The sequence below is a fragment of the Falco rusticolus genome, chromosome 4 (assembly GCF_015220075.1).
Source record: "Falco rusticolus isolate bFalRus1 chromosome 4, bFalRus1.pri, whole genome shotgun sequence".
Taxonomy (NCBI): Eukaryota; Metazoa; Chordata; class Aves; order Falconiformes; family Falconidae; genus Falco; species Falco rusticolus.
The window spans coordinates 86,481,246-86,503,269 of record NC_051190.1 but is presented as its reverse complement, the minus strand read 5'-3'; the positions used below and the strand labels follow the sequence as shown (position 1 = coordinate 86,503,269).

Here is a 22,024-nt window from a genome sequence, read left to right as displayed (position 1 = left end):
TAAAGTAATTGATATATACATACATGTTGTACAAAAAAAAAAAAAAAGAGGGCTGACAAGTAGCAAGGAAATTGCTACAGTCACATTCAGTAGATCTTAATCTAGCCATTCAATAGGGTGTCTATAGAGAACCAGTAAGAATTAAAACAGGTTGAAAATTCACCTGTGGTTCAATCACCTAAGCAAGCATTCAGGCTTTCTAGAAAGGTTTGAAAATAACCTACATAACTACGCCAGGATTTTGAAGAGCCTACAGTGCGCTCAGCGCTATACACACCACCTGAGAACTGGAAGCGTTACCATTATGCAAGCCCAGTGCAGCAGCCCGTTTGGGTCTTGCTCGGTTCTATGCATAAGCTACAAAGCCTTAGAAAGATTTGTTAGCGGAGGCGTGATGACATTCAGCTATGACTATGACTATTGTAATTGCTGAGCTGATTAAGTACACAATGCACTCTTGCAGGCTTGCTTAAGGACCTGCACATTGTATTCATTGCAAGATGATGACACTCTTAAGGTATGTGGAAACCAAGCCATTGGAGAGCTAAGAAATGGATTTACATGCCTGCCTTTAGATATCTGTGTTTAAAATGTGATGTTTTAACAAAAAAAGGACAAGTAGTCAAGCTAAGAAAAACAGATCAGAAAATGGTCCTTTGGAATGGAAACGCTCTAACAGACTACAGTGCAAAGCTTGAATATGTTATTTCAATTAATTTTTTCTTTAATGGCCTGTAGAGAAGTAAGGTAGGGCTCAGACACTGCCACTGCATCAGGAATAATTTTGTCCTCTGTCTACTTGCAGTACTCTGTGATAGATTAAAATAGTTCTGCTTGTGCATACGGTGGGAGCCTAACAGAATTACAGAATCTTTCTCTCACAAACAGGATGAGTAGTTTGCAGTGAAAAAATATCCTAATTTTGTATCTGACCAAACCCATTCCCAAAATGTCAGTGTATCTTTATCTTAAAAAATGGTATTTAAAGTAATAAACAAATTCATTAATCCATATTTCTGCTAAAAAAATCATAAAAGGTCTTTCCTTCCTGTACAAAATATGCAATTTCAAGAAGTCTAAACAAAAATCTGTTTGGAAGGTCTTATAAGGTGGCCATAACTTCCTATGTGAAATACATTATATAGTTAGACTCCTGTAAGTATTTATTTTTGCTTATCAGAAAAGTCAGGATTTGAAACCAGCATTACTGTTTATCCATATTTGGTGTTATTCTTAGTATTCCAACATGTAAACATCTTCTGTTATTTTAACACAAATACAGGCTGTGGCATAGGTATATTTTGCCATGATATTTCAGACAACTACAAGTGTACTTTTCTAAAGCCATTAAAAGTTTTTACAATTTCTCTTAATAACTACCACACAAAGCAGAGGAGATTAGGAAACAGGCTTCTTGAGGACAGCACTGATGTTTATCTATAAAGTACTTTTATTTAGGGTTTCGAAAAATTTCTAAACGTGTCCCATCACCACTTTATTTTTCTTATTTATATATATATATATATATATTTACATAATAGCAGGGACTATTACATTAGATCTATAAGAGAGTTTAGCTTCACTACAGCAAAAGAAATATTTTCCTACATCCATACCCTTTATGTCATGGGCCCTCAACGTATAGGTTAGCAATGTACACTAAATGCCGAGACATATCGACTTCAGCAGGAGTTACAACTCCTCATTCTCTCAATACACCCACATAAAAGTGATATTGGTTGTTGCAAGTGAATGAAGCAATCTTTATAAGATAAAGGCATGGGAGAAAGGGACTCAAGGACATAACATCCAGGCAAGCTAAGGCATAAGGAAATTGAGAAAAGGCAGACAGGACAATCCAGGAAAAAAGATGAGATTTCCCCACCCCACCCCACCCCCCTCACATGGAAGGAAAGTTATATTTTAAAAGAGGTGTTTCTAGTAATAAAAGTACCTGGAGAATTAAAAGCCAGTAAAAATTACACTGGTCACCTTGCAGGCCTTGCTATGGAGACAGCAAGATACCAGACATAAAAATTGTTCCAGACAGAATAGGTCAGGGAATCCTTAAATAGAAAACAAGAATAAATTCACAACATTCCCGAAAGGCTTCAGGGCCTCACTAAAACCAATGGTCAAAACTTCTGCACTGTCTAATATATCAAACCACTTTGTCATGTTTAAATAGGTCTGTACAGTATCTCATATTCCAGTAGCAGCCCAGCAACAGCAAATGGCAGGTCACAGACCACGTTAATCACATTTCATATTTATTTTTTAATGTTTTCATAACTGTAAGTCAGTATAATGCCATACAAACTAAATACATTTAATAAGATTATTTCATTCTTTAAAAGTACTTAAAAAAAATAATCAACCAACCAAAAAAAAAAAAAACAACCCACCCTAAAAAACCCCAACACACAAGCAAAAAATCCAGGCCCATAAACCCATTAATCTACCAAAGCTTTCTATGAAGTAAGTTTCCACTCAAGACCTTATGAAGTGCCCACAAAAAAAAGAGAACAGCTGTAAGTATCAAACTCAACAAGTCTTTCACAGATTCCTTCATTACTCTTTAGTTTAGGGTCATGGAAATAAGGTGGCTCTCAGCAGTGACAGTTTTTGCAAAGCAAATAATTGTTGCATGTCCATAGAGTAGGGGTATGCTAGAATTTATTCTTCTTCACTTGTAGTTCCTTACACAAATCATTGTACCGTAAGACGTAAGTCCTTGGTTAGCTATAAATGATGCTCTGTAGAGCAGGTGAAAGGTACTGGGAATATAAGGCTTATAGATTTTTTTTTTTTTTTTCTGGATAATCTAACCAGAATTAGCATGTCAGGATGAACAGAAATGCGGAGCAGATGGTGCCCATGTTATTCCAGCTAGGTAGAGCTGCAGGTGATAGTCTTATATCTACCTAGACATAAGATGTTACTTTAGATCTGTCTGATGGTTGGTATTTCCAAAGGCACCCAAGAGTATTAAACATCTGAAGTCTCTCACAGCCTGAAAAAGTTAATCATCCAACTCACCTGTGCTTCTTTTCACAATGAATTTTGGCTCAATACTGCATCAAAATACTCTGAAATGCTGGGAGTTCCTATGCAAGCTAAATCCACTGTGCTGTACCAGCTTCCTTCCTTCAACACCAACGAGAAGCATTTAATTTAATGGACTGAATTTCTCTGACAGTATGCTGCTCCTCAGTGCCCAGAAAAACACAAAGCTCATTTTACAGTTAACTTACTGGACTTCTCATTATTTCACCTTTAAAAGGAACAGAATGAGCAGTATTAAAAAAAAAAAAAAAAGAAAATAAAAATTGTGTTTAAAGCCAGTAGGTAAATAGATAAATTGAATTCCTTTCCAGAAATCATTCTTCATAGTGAAAGCTATATGATGACTCAATATCTTTTCAGTAATAAAAATACTACAAAAGCAGATGATATGCGTAATGCAATGCAAGTTTAAAAAAAGCTGAAAGAAAAACAACAAATAACCCAGAAAAACATGCAGCTCAACTGAAGCAGCAGCCACCTGGTCTAGGGCTAAATTTTCTGTAAAAAAAGCAAAATCTGCTTTCCTTGACATCTTTACAACTCCACTGAAGTTCGCTGAAGCTGAAGATAAGTCAACTACAGAATATAATTTGGAGGTCATGTGCAAAGGGTCTGCACTCCACCTTTCCCATCAGTATTTTTTTAAAAAACTCGTAATTACAGTAACACATTCTCCTTCATCACCCTGACTTTGATATCCCCAAGAATATGAAAAGAAGATTGATGAGAGCTGATTACAAGTCCTACTAGAATAATCACATTTTAAAAGATGACACCTCATAAGACTTCTTCAGCTGTACTAAGGACCTTCCAATTCCCTTTGGAAAAGGCTTAGATCTTAGAGGTGCTCAACCTCTGCCACGAATGCTTATAATCTGAGTCTCAATGTTTTCATAAAACGTCAGTATTCTCTTGTTATATCTATAAGACATATTTGCATTATGCTTAGTGTGAGGCATTTACATCATTCTGTGTCTGAATTAGGTAATGGAAACAGTATTACATATAGAATCATGCCTATCATGTATTTGTTAGGCAAACAGAAGGATGGTATTGACGTAGACACCAAAATGAGCATCTACACCAAAACAAAGATATATTGTGTACACAAAACATCCCAGTGGATTTACATATGAAGGGAAACCTCATGACCTATCAAAATTAGAATCTCTGACTACAAGAGCGAACATAGGAGAGGTGATAAAAATTCTCTAGTTGCTAGGCTTTTTATGAAAAAAGGACAAATTCACTCATCTTATTAAAATTCATGGAAACTGAAAATATCCAAAAGCCCAGGAGGGGTGGGGTCAGAATATCTATTTCACAGAACTGGGAAGCTTACTCTAAATTCACCTTGAAAGCACTTTCCCCATCACAGACTTCTTGAGAGCCTTTTGATTTCTCTTCTACTTAGGAGATAATTATAGAACTTCTTTTCCTCCCTGACTAATCCATACAGAAGGGGGTCACTCCAGCATTTTATGCAGATTATCATGGTTTGTCCTACCTAGATCTTTGCTGGAAAATATTTCTCCTTTGCTCTCTTTTCCAACTCATCTAGCAAGCTTTATTTTTATTTCCTTCTGTTTCCCATATCTCATCCTGTGACTGTGTCATTTGATATCATAACTGCTTTAGCATTAAATACTGTTGAACTCTGCACTTTTTTCCTCTTTTTCTTTGCTTTCTCCTTTAATTTTAAATTTACTATTGTCAGGAAACAATGACACTCAGGCTTGGGGATGATGGAAGAGGTACATTAATCAAAGGCTTCATAGCACATTTCTCCTGCGGGTAAAACTTCCAAAAGGTATAAATCCAAAGGGAAAGACTAAATACTTCCTAAAAAGGATTTCTAAGGGCGCCAGAATTATATGAGACTTTTTAAGATCATCATAGTCATTTCAGTCAGGAAGAATCTGACATTATGAATTTAAATTGCCAGTGCTGGACACTTGGCTCATGTGGTCTGATCTGGCCCTCACAGCTTCTGCTGCTTTTAATTTCTTGTACAAACTAACACCAAGAGGAAAATGTGATGGGCAGTTCTGCACCACTTTGTTGCCACATCAGGGAAATCCATCTCCTCCCAACACTACGATGACAGTACAGCTGTATTTCTCCATTTCTCCACGCTCTGGCACCTCCCCTGCCTTGGGAACTTCCTACGACATTAAAAGCTAACAAGCACAGTGTTTTTCAGATTAAACCAAGGCCCAGACAGCATTCAACAACAGAAACAATGCTTTAGGCAAGTTAGAAGTAGTGTCAAGACCTCTAGCTTTTTTTTTTTTTTTTTTTTTTTTAAATGCTTTTCTAGTATTGGATAAAAATTGCAGGACATGAGTAACAGCAGTACTGGAGCAACCAGCTTGCTAAGTATATCCCAAAGATTTAGCCTTCCAAAGAGAAGTAGCAGACTTCTGCAGAAATTGTCACAGGTTTTGCAAGTGATATCAATGCTCAATAACAGACCAACAGTATTCCCCCCTGAATTCAAAAAACATACATAACCTCTAATAAAGAGAGAGAAAAAAAAATGTTCTTTCACCAAGGAGCTTTCAGTATTTCTGTATTAAGAAACAACATGAGAATAAAGACTTTCTACAAACCCTCAGAACGGCGGACCACATCGGCAACTGTCACAGCTGTGACTAAATCAACCAAATCATGTGTTGCCAAAAGATTTTCCCTTCAAGGTACTAGGAGGAGATTTTCCTCAGCCTAACTGTCCTACCTTCTGTATCAGTCACTCAGCCAGCTGCACAGCCATCTACCAGCCTCCTGAGACAAAATGTTCATGATTTCAGCAGCGGTTGTTGAAGAAGCTTTTCTACATCTCATATAAAATAAACACTAAAGGCTATATGTACGTTTATGTATGTAAATGGCCTTAAAAGGGAAACTTTATATTTATCAAGTTTAAGGACAAGCTCCCCCCTACCCTGATGAACAACATTTATACCACCAAGTCCTAAGGAGGCTAAAGCAGCACCCGACGTTTTCCTCTTCACTCCTGTCTGTCTCCCCGGCTTTAATTTCTGTCTCAGAATCCTATCTGACACATGGAGGAGGCTTTTTCAATAAATCAATGCTGTAATAAAAAATTACTGCCTCTATGTACTCCACATATTAAGCGGGTTTCTCTTATACAGATAAAACCATTCACCTTATGCTCTATATTTGACTTTCATTTTAATAACAGACCTTTAATAAAAGAAGCACCTGGCAAAAACGTGAATCCAAAATAGCACAATGTTAAATCTGGTATGCTTTGACAATATTTTCCTGATGAGGCATAAAAGCTAATCAATTTAATTTGATTTCAGAAATAATGACAGCATTCTGCTGTTTTCAAAGTATACTTTTGAAAAAGAAAAGCTATCTGAAAAAACTGCTATAAGGATAGGCATGTCAAGTAATAGCTATCATCATTTTGTCAGCAAAACGGAAGGCTACTGTTTTCAGCAAGAATGAAATTATCAGCTTATCCACAAAAAAATGTAAAACCCAGACCCAAATTATATATTTTTTCCTAAAATTATTATAGCATAAATATCCCTTGTCATGTTTTAACTCCAAGTGGCAACTAAGCACCACGCAGCCGCTTGCTCACTCCCCTCCCTGCGGTGGGATGGGGGAGAGAGTTGGAAGAATAAAGGTGAGAAAACTCATAGGTTAGGACAGAGAGTTTAATAGGCAAAGCAAAAGCCACATGTGCAAGCAAAGCCAAACCAGGCATTCATTCACCACTTCCATGGGCAGGCAGCGGCTCCGCCATCCCCAGGAGCGCAGGGCTCCAGCACGTGTCACGGTTACTTGGGAAGACAAACACTCTGAACGTCCCCTGCTTCCTTCTTCCTCCAGCTTTATAATCTGAGCACGATGTTCTATGGTATGGAATATCTTTTTGATGAGTTGGGGTCAGTAGCCCCAGCTGTCCCCCCACCTCCCAGTCCCTTGTGCCCCGACCCCCACACACACACCCCCGCCTGCTTGCTGTGGGGTTGTGGGAGAGGCAAAACAGCCCCTGGCTCTGTGCAAGCGCTGCTCAACATAACAAAAACATCTCTGTGTTATCAACACTTTCCAGCACAAATCTAAAACACAGGCCATACTAGCTACTATGGAGAAAATTAGCTGCTTCCCAGCCAAACCCAGCACATCCCTACAGCACCTATATGGAAAACGATACATACATGGTCAAACTGCTGTCCCCAGTACACATACACACAAAGAATAAATTATCTTCTGAAGCGTTACGTTTAAAAACAGATTTTTCAGAGCTATTTTTGTGTGTCACATTTACTCCGTGAAATTACTAAAAAGAAACAGCAGGGAAAGGAAAGCCAAAGCACAAGACTGATGAAGGACTGACTACCAACAAATAACCTCATGTTCTGAGATTTTCAATCGTCCCAAACAGGCTTTGCTAACCCAGGGACAGGCTTCCTGACAGCAGCTCCAGCTTGAACTGCTGCATTCTGAGCCAAGCTCTGCTCTGCTCTCACAAAACCAACACTGAAGAGCTGAACAAGGTACAGAGTTGCCCAAACCACAGTCACCCAACAACATCCAAACATACGCTTCCATTTGTCACCAACGACTTACCCAGATATTTCCATCTTGGTGGTACGGTTTCCAGTTTCTCCCTGTATCACTGTAGAGCATCCGATACTGAGTGATCCAGTCCGAGCTGCTATACCTGCCCTGAGTGGCAACAGCACTGAGCTGCTTCCTGCTCCCAAAATCCACCTGTAGCCACTGGTAATGGTCACTGTCCGATGGTGACCAGCCTCCTGCACCTGTTGGGTTGGAACAGAAGAGACAGATTAGACCTCAAACACTCCCTTTGAAGTGAACACATGAAGATGCTGAGTGCTAGAGGGCAGTCGAGCAGAGAGGAATATCATACCAAAAAAAATGTGAAGATATACAAGAGTAATATGATTGAACATTTCTTTTTAAATTGTCTTTAGCATAGGCTTCAAATGCATTAACTCTGTTGCCTTAATCATTTTATGATATAATTATATTAATTTAATGGACTGTCTGCTAACGAACCAATGCCTTTATAATGCCTTAATTACAGTTTATTAGTTTTTGCCAAATTATAATTGTTCAAGGGTTGACCAATTTGCCATGAAATCTTTTGTCAGAGTAAGCTGGCACAAATCAATAACAATCTTTGGATTTCATATGCCTTTTCAATAGCATCTCACATTAAAGAGATAATATAGCTAAAACGGGAGGAAATAAGAGCAAGCTCCCTGCTTTCCTGTTTCACTATAGTGCACAGATCGAAAGATCTACCAGCAGAATTGAAAAAGGAGCACGTACTGCAGGGCTGGATCCTGTTTTGATCTGCTGGGTATACAAGCTGTCACAGATGACTTTGGCAGATGTCTCACAGAAGTGTTATTGCTTTTTATGGTTCTATGAATTAATGATAGCAATACTATTAACAAAATTCTTCTCAGCCACTAGACTACATTGAACTGTTCTAGATAAATAAGGCCATTGATGCACAGATAAATGTAGTATTAAGACGTTAATGCAATTTCTTATTCTTCTGAAATAAAAAAAAACATTAAGGGAAAATTGTAGTTGGATACTGCAGAGAATGATTAAAACTCTAAGATAGATATTATAATGATAAGTATTATTCAATACAAGAAACAAAAAAAAATCGATCAATACAGAAAAAGAGTAGGGAATCATTCTCTTTGTATTTATAGCAGATACTAAAGATGAAGAAAAAAACTTTACAGATTTACAGTGAACACAGGGAGATTTTTTCTTTATTATTTATTTTTTAACCAAATAAATAGCCTGGCAAACCATGAAATCACATCGTATGGCCCATGGGCTAATTTTTATTGCTTTTAATTTAATTTATAGATTTCAATTGATGTTACAAGCCTAGCCCGCTTGCCAAGCAAGCAACTCTTTGCTATACTGCATCTTATGTACTCCCATCATTAGGCGGCAGCATTGCCTCAGTCTTAGACAGTTCTAAAACTCATTCAGCTGCTACGGATGCTCCAGTTTGCAGGTCACAGGACATGAACGTGTTGTGATATCAATGGCATCATCCGATGTCATAAGTAGTTGCCTTTCGTTGTAATTAAAAGTGTAGAACTATGCCAATGACATCTAAGTTGTTAAAATTGTAGAGATTGACAACAGATGCTTTGCCCTTGCGGTACAGGTAATTATACCCAGCAATATAAACAGGATACCTTAAGGGTAGGGAATAGTTAAATGGTATTAAAACAAAACAAAACACACACACAAAAAAACCCAAAAACACCAAATAAACAAAAAAAACCCCAACAAACTCACCAACAAAACCACCCTTACTAAAAACAGTTGCAGGAAAAAGTATTCCAACACATTCCCAAATTCAAACTAGCTCTATGTATTACAGCAAATCATAACTGCTTATTTAAAAAATAGATTCTAGATTATTCAAGACTACTGTGCAAGGAGATTGAAAGAGTTAGCTCTACATACTTGATGTAATAGCTGAGACACCACTTTGTCTCCCTACCCTACCATCCCTGCCCATTTGGCATCTCTAAGAGTGATGGCACAAAGGTTAAGAAGCCGCCCCCGTACAGAAGCCACCCCTGTAAAAGGACACTTTGGCAGTTCCAGAAAAAGTTATAATGTCAGTATTCAAAAATTATTATGAAAGATAGAGCTGATAAAAACCATCAATAACATGTCCTTCAGCCACACGATTGTTGAAAAAGGATGATATATTATGGCTGTAAGAAGACTAAAATAGACATTATGTTTTTACACTTTTCATTTATGCAGGCAATTCTGTTATGCAGGAGATTTACATTAAAACCTGGAGATCTTGTTAAATACTTTTAAAAGAAAAAACTATAAAACAACATTATTTTTTCTTTTAGTACATTCATATGACTGAGCTGAGATTTTGGCTGCCTTTAACTAATAAATAGACTCATGCAATGTAAATCGCAAATAGGTTTCAAAAAGTCTGTACCTAAAAATCCATTTAAAAGTTTGCAAAAAATAACGCTAACGTTCATATTTTCCTTTTTGTTTTTTTTTTTTAATGTAAAAAACAGCAGAAAACATTCTTCACATCATGCCTGAACAAAGTTATATGTGACACAAGAGTCACGCCAAGGCCAAGCGATGAAAATGTGTATTGCAAGAAGCCTGCCCTAAAACCATTGCATAAGCAAGAGAAGACTTCTAGTCAATATTGCAGACAGCAGCAAACAATATTATCCCATTGGTTTCTTGACCTAATTCTCTATCTCAGTTTTGCATTTGCCTTCCAGCTTTTCCAAGCAAGTAAATTAATAGTCAAAAGGATGAAGGAGAAACATGTTGTGTTCTAGCCAGACCTGGTGCTGAGCAGACCCGTATGTGAAGGGAACAGGGCCCAGCCCCTGCAGGAGGGCAGGCGGCAGCCATCCACCAGAGGCAGCCAGTGGGGAACAATTAAAAGTTTCCCTTTCCTCCTTGATTCATCAAGCTGTGTCATTGGGGGGAACAGATTACTTCATTTTGTTTGTGATACGTGTAACCTCTATTCATTCAAGGATTAATAAAAGTCCTTCTTTGTTTTCAGGTGCACACTCCAAATAAATTATAAAATAGTTGGATTATATAAAATTGTCCCCGCTGTGAAATCCTCGCAAAGGCCCTGAATTCATCAAAGGAATTTAAGTGCCTCCATTCACTCTAAGCAGGTACAAAAATCTCACCTCCCCAGAAACACACACACGCTCACAGCTCAGCGTATCATTAAATATTTCGCTGAATAAAAACTAGCTTCTCCACTGAAACGAAGAAATTAGTTTGATATTGAACTGGGAGTAGATGAGTTAGTGACAAATTATTTAACAATTTTTGCCTTTTTAAAAGAGTGGCAAATTTGGAAATCAAATTTGATTTCCACAATATGGCATTATTTTCAAAATATGCTTACTTTTATGGCCAATAAATTATGACAGACTAATGAACTATCTTTAAGGAATAAGACAGCATGTTAGTTTTCAGTGAGCATTACTATGTACTGAAATAGCAATGCTATATTAAGTTTGTTAAATAAATGCTATTCACAGTGTTATTCTTCACACCGTGGTGTAAACTGTTTATTTTTAATGGTTTAAAGGCTATATTCTGAATTTTATGGCATGCATTATTTGCACTTTTTGTTATGGAAGAAAAAAAACCAAAACATTGGATAAATGTGTGTGTGTGTGGGGGGGGGGGTAATATGATACACTGTTTAACTTCATGTACTGGTTTTTAATGCCAAATGCCACAATATACTATGAAATCAACAGGAGAACAAACAATTCTTAGAAAGATATGACAGCTACAAAGTATTTAAAAGATATTAAGCACAGGCATATATTTTAATTCTATTAAACAGGTAAGCAGCATTTATGGGATTCTTTGGTAGCAGAGGTACAATAAATACAATCGCAGAATATATCTGCTTCCTATTTTTGTTTTTATACTATTCTAGAATTTTATGTGACTAAACATATTCACCCATGCAGTGGCAAAAATAATTGTCTCAGTGGCATCAAAACAGTCACTGAATACTTTTAGTTTTACTATATCTAGCACTACACACAACTCCACACAAACAGGGCAACTAATTTCAAGTTGAGCAAGGATGACTGCGGACCGTTGAGATCGGACACCAGAGAACTGCGGCAGCAGCAGTAACATCAACAACGAGCACGTGGCCAAGAAAATTGCCTGCACAGAAAAGCCTTAAAGTCTTAATCGGGAACGCCAGCAGGAGCATTCCTGCAGTAAAAGGCAGCTATGAAAGGTTTCATGAAGCTTTACGTTCGCAACAAGCTACAAAAAGTCGTTTCATCTGTTCCTGCTGCAGTCGGACCGAACGTGTAATGATCTACTACTGAAATACATGCTCGCTGACGCAGAAGACACATAAAACTACATTCAGAATGTTAAAAACTTGTAAAAATAGAGTTTTCATTATTTTTTTTTACCACATAAAGACAATTTCTAAAAAATAGTATTTTCATCATTATAACATTTGAAGTTCAAAGACTTTTTAATTACAAAAATCCCAATGCCTTTCATGTTTCTATTGGATTTTATTCTCCAGGTTCATTCTGTGGAACTGAAAATGACATGAAAGCCATAACCTATCTCTAAATTACACGTGCAAAAGATGGCGCTTTTTATATCTCGAGGAGTATAAAGAATTCAAGTCAATGTGAGTCTATTTTTGCAAAATTTCACATATAATTACTTCCTTTTAATTAATTATACATTTCAGCTCCCTATTCAATGTTGACTGAGCTAGCTCCCATTTTCTGCACACAAAGAAAGCCTGCATGGTGAGTTAGACTTACTTTCTTACCATTCCCCTGATATATTATCAGTAAGTAGCAAAGCTGGGGTCTGCTTATAGATTTTAGGTTTTTAACTGAACTGTCATATGCTACTGAGGTTACAGATCTCTAAGAAGAGAAACACTGATGCCTTTTTTAAATGCCTGTCTCTTTTCAGCTAGAAATTTGCATTTTTTTTAAAAAATGGCACTTTAATCTTCATTCATGACTGAAACGGGACAGATTAATTTGCACTAGAAAAAAAATCATTCCTTCTTGGTAACACTTGCTCATCATTCCCTACTTCAAATCACAAAATAAAAAATACCAGTCCTGCAGCAAGCTGAGTTTTCTAGTATTTTCATATCAGTAATATTAGGTTTCAATGACATGAATAAAATAAGGAGGGGGTCCTTAGAGATTTCATTAGAAAACAAACTATGAAAAGCTATAGATAGAAGATTTAGGATTTCTGGTAGCTATAAATCAAGGGATTACTTTATCTAATCATAGAAATTTCTATAGCCTTTCAGGAAGGAAACCAAAAATATGCCTTTTTTAATAATTATGTCATAATAACCCAAAACAGTCTGTGCTTATTTGTATTGCAAAACCACAACCCAATCTGTCAATGAGAAATAACACTTTCTAGGTCACTGCAATAGCATGAAATCAATACTGTTTGATACCTTGCTATTTTCCAAGACATTGCTTGTCATTCCTCTACATAAAAGATAAATCAAGACAAAAAGGAAAACTTTGAAATACTGAGATCATTCAATCACTGCACTTCAGAGAAAATACTGGCAGCCATTTTCCACAGCACTCTAGAAAAGAATATACAACCCCCCCCCCCCCCAAACTCCTAAGCAACATAAATCTCCCTGCACTGTTAGTCACATTATGCTTAAGTAGGACATCAGTGGCTGTTTCAATTTTTTGCTTGTCTTCGTGTCGGTGCATTTTAGCGTTGAGGTATAGACTGCATACGGACAGTAGAACGCCTGACTTTACACTGAGCAAATAACATCATAGCACGAAGGGGTCTCGTCACATGAGAAATGTTATGCATATGCAGACATCTCAGATGGTTAAACACTTTGCACTTCAAGCTGCTTTGAGAAAGGCTCACTAAAAGAATAAATCAAAATAATAGAATAAAGGCTGCTAATAAAGCAACCCTCTGTTGGGTAGAGCCCTCTAACAAAGAGACTCCAGTCCTCATATAAGGCTTCACTTGTAATTAAAACAATCTTCTCCTGACATTGGTACAGAGAAACATTTTTTGAATTCCTCATCATTAACAGCATGCATTGTTACATTTCTTGAACCCACCTGCTGTTCTAGCAAAATTTGGATTTGTAATCCAGCCCCGGTCTTCAGGGTAGGGATATGCTTTTGCATGTTTGAAGAGCTCTTCTTTCCAGCACGTAACAGCAACCGTGGAATTGCGGACAAGGCCATGCATAATGCTGGTGTTGGGCAAATAATGAACTATTTCATTATTTGCTGCTTCTAAATACCAGCTTTGCTTCTTTTGAAGGCAGAAATACTGAGAAAAGAGCAGCATGATTGTAATCATCCTCTATTTAAAATTACCAATATTTGTTTTGTAAAAAAATTAAATACCACAGAGAAGAGGAGGACAGAAATGACAACTAGATTTCTTCTTCTCCAGAATTCATTATTAGAATTTACCTGAAATCAGACTACATTTACTAAAAACTGGAAAATTAGACCCAACCTTTGGCCTAACTCCCAACAAGTTTCCACAGCAGCTTTCCAGAGGTGCAACAAGAACTGGGCTCCAGCAAGACTCAAAGCTCTAGGTTCCCTACAAGGCACACATGATAAAATTCATTTTGAAGGTATAGCAGAAGACTGGAATGATCCAACATTCATTCCCCAATGTAGCCTTTCATCTTAGCAGCTGAGAGTTGTCAGTCTACGGAGAGGCCAGTATCAGCATCAACTTGGACTTCTGAAAGGCTGAGGTAGCACACCAGCCTACCCAGTGCCAATTACTACTCACTGGAAATGTTTTTACTGGTTTCTAGTGGCATTTACAAGTGTCTTTCCTTGGTGTGGCTTAAAGCCTCTCATAAAGTATCACCTTCATTTCTTCAAACTAAGGATTTTTTATATTTTTTTTTGGGGGGGGGGGCGGCGTGGAGGGGAAGGAAATAACAATTAGCCCTTATTCACTTTATCATATTTTTTTGAAATTGTTAGACTAACTTTAGCAGACTTCCCCTCTACCAAATAATAGACAAGGGAGGGGGAACCCTAATTATATTTCTTAAAATTATTTCTTTTTAATTTAAAAACGTCAAAGTTAAGAGTAGAAATAACCCAAGGGATAAGAGTATTTATCAGGATACAGTCCACATAGATCCTTTTTAAAAGAACATTTAAATCACTATATTATTTTTAAAATCCCAATAGATCTTTCTTACAGTAAATGCAATTAAAATAAATCCCTTGATGTAGTGTCTGCTTCTTAATACCCACCGCTTCCTAGTATATCTTAACTGTGCACAAACCACATACGAGGGAATGATTGATCAATCTGTCCTAAGGAATAGTGGTAATATCTAACAATAAAAATGATGCAAAAGAGATCTCATTGTCATTCACAGTTGTCAAACTCAAAGCAGGAAAAAAAAAAAAAAAAAAAAGTTGTAAGCCTGAGGAGTCTCATATCCTGAATCCACTGTTGGGGAACAAACACTTTGCAGCTTTGGTTATTTTAATGAACACATCACTTCAAACTATGCCTTTCCCATCTGTTCTGCTTTCTAATTACATATGCAAAAAGAAGCTCATTCACAACTGCATCCTAATGGAATCTTAAACAAAACTTGGACGAGATTTAAATATTCTGTGCGCATCATCTGTATTCAAGGCATTGAGCAGCTTCTTCTCCATGAGGTGTTTTCTTGTTTTCTAGACAGAAAGTTGAGGCAAAGCAATGGATCACTGCACCCAGGCATACAAACCCCTTGCATACAAAATAAGCGCAGTGGCATACAGGAGACAAGGAAGAGAGCAGAGAGATCTCCCTTGCCTCACACCCCCTTTTCAAGTACCAGGACACAAATCTTTCATTGCATGTTTATGCATTGCAGCACTGGGGTTTTCCTAACAACTTGGGTCATATCCCTGGCAAGAACTAGCAAGCGTATAGCTAATGGATAGCCAGCACCGCCACTGCAATGCCTCTGCTGAGCAATTGAGCCCTGATTAACAGATTGTTATCCAAGATTTTAATGATTGTCAGATCAGCAATAGCAAAGTTTTAGTGACTGTGGCTGAACAGCACTTGCAGCACTTTAGAATCCAGATACCAGCTCATTATGGCAGTTCCTTGTAATTGTTGTGATCCCTCAATAGAAATGACAGATGGAAATGAATTAAGGTCTTCCTCCACCTGATCTATACCATTTCAATAGCAACAAGGTGCCTAAACACTTTAGTCACCTGTTCCCATTAGTGCAGTCCACACAGTGATGGAAGGCAAAGCTGAGTTTCTGTAAGTTAAATCGTGATATTCTAGCCCACCTCAATTAACATTTTTCCCTCAAATGACTGTACAAGAAAGATGATTAAATGCCATAACTCAGTCTTAGATATCTTGTTCTGTGACAAGTCTTCAGTGATAAAAGATAAAACCCAAACCTTCTCCCCTGCAGAGACTTGCCGTGTGAGATCCTGTAGGGGTTATCATTTCTGCTGTTCTGCTTTGGCATATACCAGCATTCCAGTGATGTGCAAACCATGTGCCTTGAAACGCTCACCATTAACAAATAAAAGTGACATGATTATTTCATTATTAATGTTTTCTGTTTTCTCTCACTGCTTCCAAATCTCCCGGACTGTGTCTCCTGCAATCATTTTTTCTCCCTTGAAATGCCCTGCTCATGACGTACTCCCCTTCAGCTGTTATGTGTCCTGAAAGACTCTTAGCCCAGCAAGTGCAAAAAATGACTTGGCAGAGCTCCTGCTGCTAAATACTGCAGTTCTGAGGGCCAGCTCCCTTGATGATTGCCAACAGTCAAACTTTGCCTGCTGCTACCCATGTTTATAACACCCACTTGGGCTCAGCCACAGAACCTGAACACTGCTCCCTTTTCTTCTCTCGCTGTTACTCTTTATCCGTTTATACCATGGATTTTTGTTTGTCTGTTAGGGGGTTTTGTTTGTTTGTTTGCTTTGCTTGTTTGGATTTTTTAAAGCTGCTTCTTTTGGGATTGGAACAACAAAAAAACCCCATTGAATTATATGCTTAGGTTGAAGATTTTTCCCTAGTGTTTCCTATCCAGCTTAAACCTGCTTTTCCTCTATGCAAATGTCTTTTCCGTCTGCTCAGATTTTTACAGGAATTTCCTAGAAGCTGGTTTCAACCCAAATGGTCATGATTCCTCAAAACTCAGAACTGTTAGTTCAGCCTGAAATATTATTTCTGACTACCTTATTCCTTTCGAATGCTAAAATCATTACATATTTTGATACATTTCCACAAAAAAAAAAATTGTAAGTGAAGCCCATGAATCGTCATATAGTTTTCTTTTCTGAAACACAATGACTGGGGGTGGGGAGGGTGAGGGGGGGGGGGTGGTGGTGGAAGGAAATCTGTCAGGTCTACTGAAAGTTTCTAAATACTTCCCAATCTCTTACCTAAATGTCTTCTGTATGCAAATTGCTTAGAAAATTAACAGCTAGAGGGAGCCATACTATCTTACTTTTGCCAACATCACATTACCAGTTACCCAAACCCTGATGACCAGACAGGAATCAGCCCCCACTTCCAAATGCTTATGTGAGACAGCCCTTATTCCTGATGTTACAGAAGCTCCGATATTATCGGTGCCATGCATGAATACAAGTTACGGGTATTGTTTTATCTGTCTTAGGAAATGTGCTTCCCTCTCCTGTTTTTCCTTCAACAAGCAGGAGCTCAGAACTGTGAAATATTAAGATGACTTTTGAAGCTGATTCAAGGGTTTTGCAGAGTTTTCTGCTTTTAATAAAGCTAAAGGATAATTATTTTTCCGTTAATGTATATATTGCCAGCAGCACCCAGATCCTTACCCTTTCTCTCCATTAAGAAAATATTATATATTTTTTAAAATTACTCTGTACTGCATCCATTTTGTCAAGGAAAGCTCACATTATGACTACTATTTTGCTAATACCAAAATATTTGTTCATATCATATGCAGAGTTGCAGCAATATGGGAGGAACTTTTTTTTTGGTTTTAATTTACAAAATAATCTTCAAGCTAGGACTATACCACAGCAGAATTCAGCTTCTCAGGGCAATGATTTGCCTGAAGTCTATGGTAAACTAGTAATAAATATTGACTATTCCCTCATGAGTTTATACTCATTGGAGCCAAAACATAGCACTATATACAAAATCATTATAATCATGTGAAGCTGTACTAGGGAAAAAAGCCGGCAGAAAAAGTTGAAATGCTAATAAAAGTAACAGTGCTCTTATCAGTGGCATCAAATGTTAATTTACCCACATGGGATTATCTAATCTGATACATTTTAGACACTAATCAGGGAATGAAATTCTGCTAGGATTTTTATTCAATATAAATTAATGGGAACTCAAAGTTCATGCTGCAGAGCATTTCAAAAATTAAACTGTAATAAATTGAAAGCCCCAAATGCACACTCCAACCCTTGTTCTTTAAATTTTAACCTACAGAAGGGAGAATATGAACATGCTAACTTTGGAGTAGGAAGGTTCAGCTTTCAGAGTGTGGGGGAGGATTCAAAGCAGGATTTAATTTCAGGTGCCCTGAATCATCCCCACTTCTCCCCCTGCCTCCATTAGCCCTCTAAAGCTCTTAGGCTGGCATGGCTCCCCAGCCTGAAATTAATCTCGCTGCAGTTTCCGCACTCTCCATTTAAGCTGTTCAGGCTACAGATTGAAATAATTGTCCTGAATGCATTCTACACCTCACTCAAGTCTGCTGAGACGAAAAAAGAAAAAAAAATATGTCCACACCAATTCAAGATACCCACTCCCCCTCAAAAGAAAAAAAAAAAAAAAAAAAAAAAAAAAAGAGGCCCAAACCTACCAACTCAGACACCTCAACTGCAGCTTGTACCCTAAATAATTTCTGCATGTACAGAGAGGTAGTTGGCAGATGAAGAAGCAGCCACAGCTACCAGGAGTGCTTGAGACAGAAATCATCTACCTTGGCAGGAGCATTGCTCAGGCAAGCAAAGACCTAAGTGAGAATAAAAATAGCTTTGCATGCTTCAGGTGGCCTGTGAGCCACCATAACACGGCATTTGCCTCATACAGGCAACTGAAAATAAACAGTATTTTGAAACTTGATGAAAAATGTTGCAATGCTAAAACTATTAATAAAGTAATAATAAAGCCAATAATAATTTCTCCCCATAGAGCCAGCTGCTCTGTCCCTCTAAACATTACATCCTTCTCTTCCTGAATAAAGCTCAGGATTTTTACTGCATGCTGGAATATGCAAATCTTCCTAACAATCTTCAAGGAAATTTCCGTTCACTGAGTCTAGACATGGAAGCACTACTGCAGCTTGACATACATCGTCTGGGGACATGACAGATTTTCCATGACTTCTGTGGTCTCCTGATTCACTTTTACGTTGAAAAAAATCACTTATCACAGACAGCAAGTCCTTCTCTACTTCCAGCTACATGGACACCATTCCTACTGAAGACAGATGGATTTTCCTTCCAGCATAAGCCCAGCAAATAAGTATGCAGCAAGGGCTCTTAAAGCACAAACCACTACTAGCTAAATCACTACTTCTGTGAAAATTGAATCCTGTGATTATTGTGCTATAAAAAGGTCTTAAACAGGCAAAATCACATGGCTTAAAAACTGAATGTGTGATATGGTAATTATATGTATTATGGTTAGAATATAGGTTTAAATACAGGGTTTTTTGAAATAATAAAAAGAGGAAAAAATGTCTGATGTTAATTCTGGGTTTAAAGGAATCTTACACCACAGTTTTAGCTTATGATTTGGCAGTGTTAGTTCAGCATCATAAAATCAGGGTCACTTGTAAAAGCTAGGTAATGCTTATCAGGCCATGGCAATTTTTTTCACTTTTATTTATTATCACTATTATATAACCTCTCTTCCCTTATTACTAGCAGCAAAGTACGATTTGGAGATAAAGAGTGATTTACCATAGATTTTATAAAGGAAGTATATTACACAGATGACTCCAGGGGGAAAAAGAATACATAATATATTAACTTGATTATCAAAACATACACCAACTTTAGGAAAGATATTACACTTGATGACTGGGAAAGCATTTATAACAAGAAAGTAAAAATGTTAATAATCTGTTTAGCTTTTTCTTAAAAGTAAAATAAGGGGAGTGAAGTTTGTAACTTCAGTCTTATCCTGGATTTCAGTGAAATACCAAAGTTCTACAGAACATTTAAGCATTTTTGCCTGACAACAGTATCTGTTCTGAGAGGTTTCATCAAGCCACATTTTGAATAGGTTTTTTTTTATTCCTTTCAAGTTTGCCTACAGGACTTACACAGTGCAGGGGGCTGAAATCTGGAAGTGAGATGCTCCGACATTGTTGCTGGCTTATGCCTCCCGGCAGCCTGCTGCAGGCACCACAGGCAGTGCATCATGATGTTGTTACCCCTGACACCCTCCAGAAGCCTGGGCTACTGGCACCCTGCTGCCCTGCCCGCAGCTCTCAGGGACATTAGTCTCATAGAAGAACAAAGATACCCAATCTGGAGGTATCCACAATTGGTTCAAAGAAAAGGGTTTCCACTTTCTCATCCCAGTTTTGTGGCTCATAACACGTTCCTTCCATGATGGCTATATACCATATATATATATGCATATACACACACCCCATGATACCACCACTTATTGGCTTCTCCTTGGATCTTGACACAGAAGGTTCTCAAGCACATGCAGAGCTCAAGTTTCCCAGGATGTGTGTATTTGCACGCAGGCACTTGAGAGCTCTCCCTTCACTCTCTCCATCCCTCTGGTCTCTCTTGTGCTTGCAGCTCTGGCTTTCCAACCCTACACACCACTTTCTCATTCAGCTGTTTCCTCTGCTACATTAAATTCAATTGAGAACCAAAAAGACAGCTGGGGGCTGAAGCACTCATCCTGCGAGGAGAGGCTGGGGGACCAGGGCTTGGTCAGCCTGGAAAAGAGAAGGCTTGAGGGGAACCTAACAGCAACCCCCAGTACCAGCAGGGCAGTCATCAAAGAGATGGGGGCAGGCTCCTTGTGGAAGTATGTGGCAGGAGGATGAGAGGCAATGGATACAAATAGACATGGGAGAGATTCTGGCTGGCAATTTATATATATATGTGTGTGTGTATATGTATGAATATTATTATTTTTTGTTTGTTGTTTTTTGGGGTTTTTTTTCACTATGAGCACAGTCACACAGGTTGCCCAGGGAAGCTGCAGTCTCTGTCCTTGGAAATTTTCCAGATCCAACTGGTTAAAGGCCTGAGCAACCTGGTCTGATCTCAGAGCTGAACCCTGCTTTGGGGAGGTGGCTGGACTGGAGACTTCCTGAAGTTCCTTTTAATTAGAATAAGTTTATTATTATAAGAGTAGCTTATTATAAGGGCAGTAGATTGGCAAATATAACTACATCAGGTCAGCCTAACTTTAATTAACTAAGCAGATAACAGAGTATAAGCAACACAACAAAAAACTTTCCACAGACAACAGGATGGAGGAACACTCTGAGTGAAAGTAGCTGTTAAATATAATTTTTGCTTATGTTGAAGTAAAATTGTATGATCTGGCCGTCTTATATACGTTAAGATATTACATATTATTAGGATAATAAATGGACCTTACTTCCTAAATGCTTTTCTACACTCTTTGAATCACTGTTCACTCAGAACCTCCAATCTGTGGATGCTCAAACCTTTCCTGAAATTCTGTCAATAAACTTGATAAGGTAGGTGGTATTTCTGCTCTAGCAAAGGACTCATTACATTTATTTGAAATAATCTTTAATCCTGATTTTACACATTTACCATTCTTATATTTTACTTTTCTTTTTCATTCTGTATTGCATAATCCTCATTGACAGCTATTTTGTACATATCATGGCAACACACTAACTTGCCATGTGATATTGACCTTTACTTACTCATTATATCACTTGATTATGTATTTATATAAAATTATTGGTACTGGGAAATCTTACTCTTCTGGAATAACCTCCACATCTTTTCTGAATATATAATTTTGAGAAGTTACAAAGTTGCCAAAATAAAGAAAAAAACAAGCCAACCAACGAACCCCCCAAAAAAACAAAAACCCCAAAACACAATCACAACCAAAAACAAAGATTGAGAAACATACAGTGTATTTCGTGAGCTCATTCTAGAAGAAAAATCAGGTAAAGGGCACAAGAAAATCAGAAAATTAGACATCAACTTTCAAACTTGTTTTCTAAAAGCAGTTATGTATAATAGACATGGATTTGAAAAAGAATGAGATTCTAATATACTAAAAGCAAAAAAAAAAGTCTATCACAATGGATTTAGCAGTAGTTTCACAATGG

General features: G+C 37.6%; 1 protein-coding gene across 2 annotated transcripts in view; it reads right to left on the bottom strand.

The window, feature by feature from the left end:
- CNTNAP2 (contactin associated protein 2) overlaps positions 1-22,024 on the bottom strand; it is a 1,157,745-nt gene that overhangs the window by 771,501 nt on the left and 364,220 nt on the right. Inside the window, exon 3 of one of the 2 annotated variants that reach the window (XM_037385402.1) lies at positions 7,678-7,871. In XM_037385402.1, the coding sequence (XP_037241299.1) occupies positions 7,678-7,871 (194 nt within the window). Of the gene's footprint in view, positions 1-3,039; positions 3,529-7,677; positions 7,872-22,024 lie in introns of those variants that run through there. The other variant, XM_037385403.1, reaches the window with a different exon arrangement.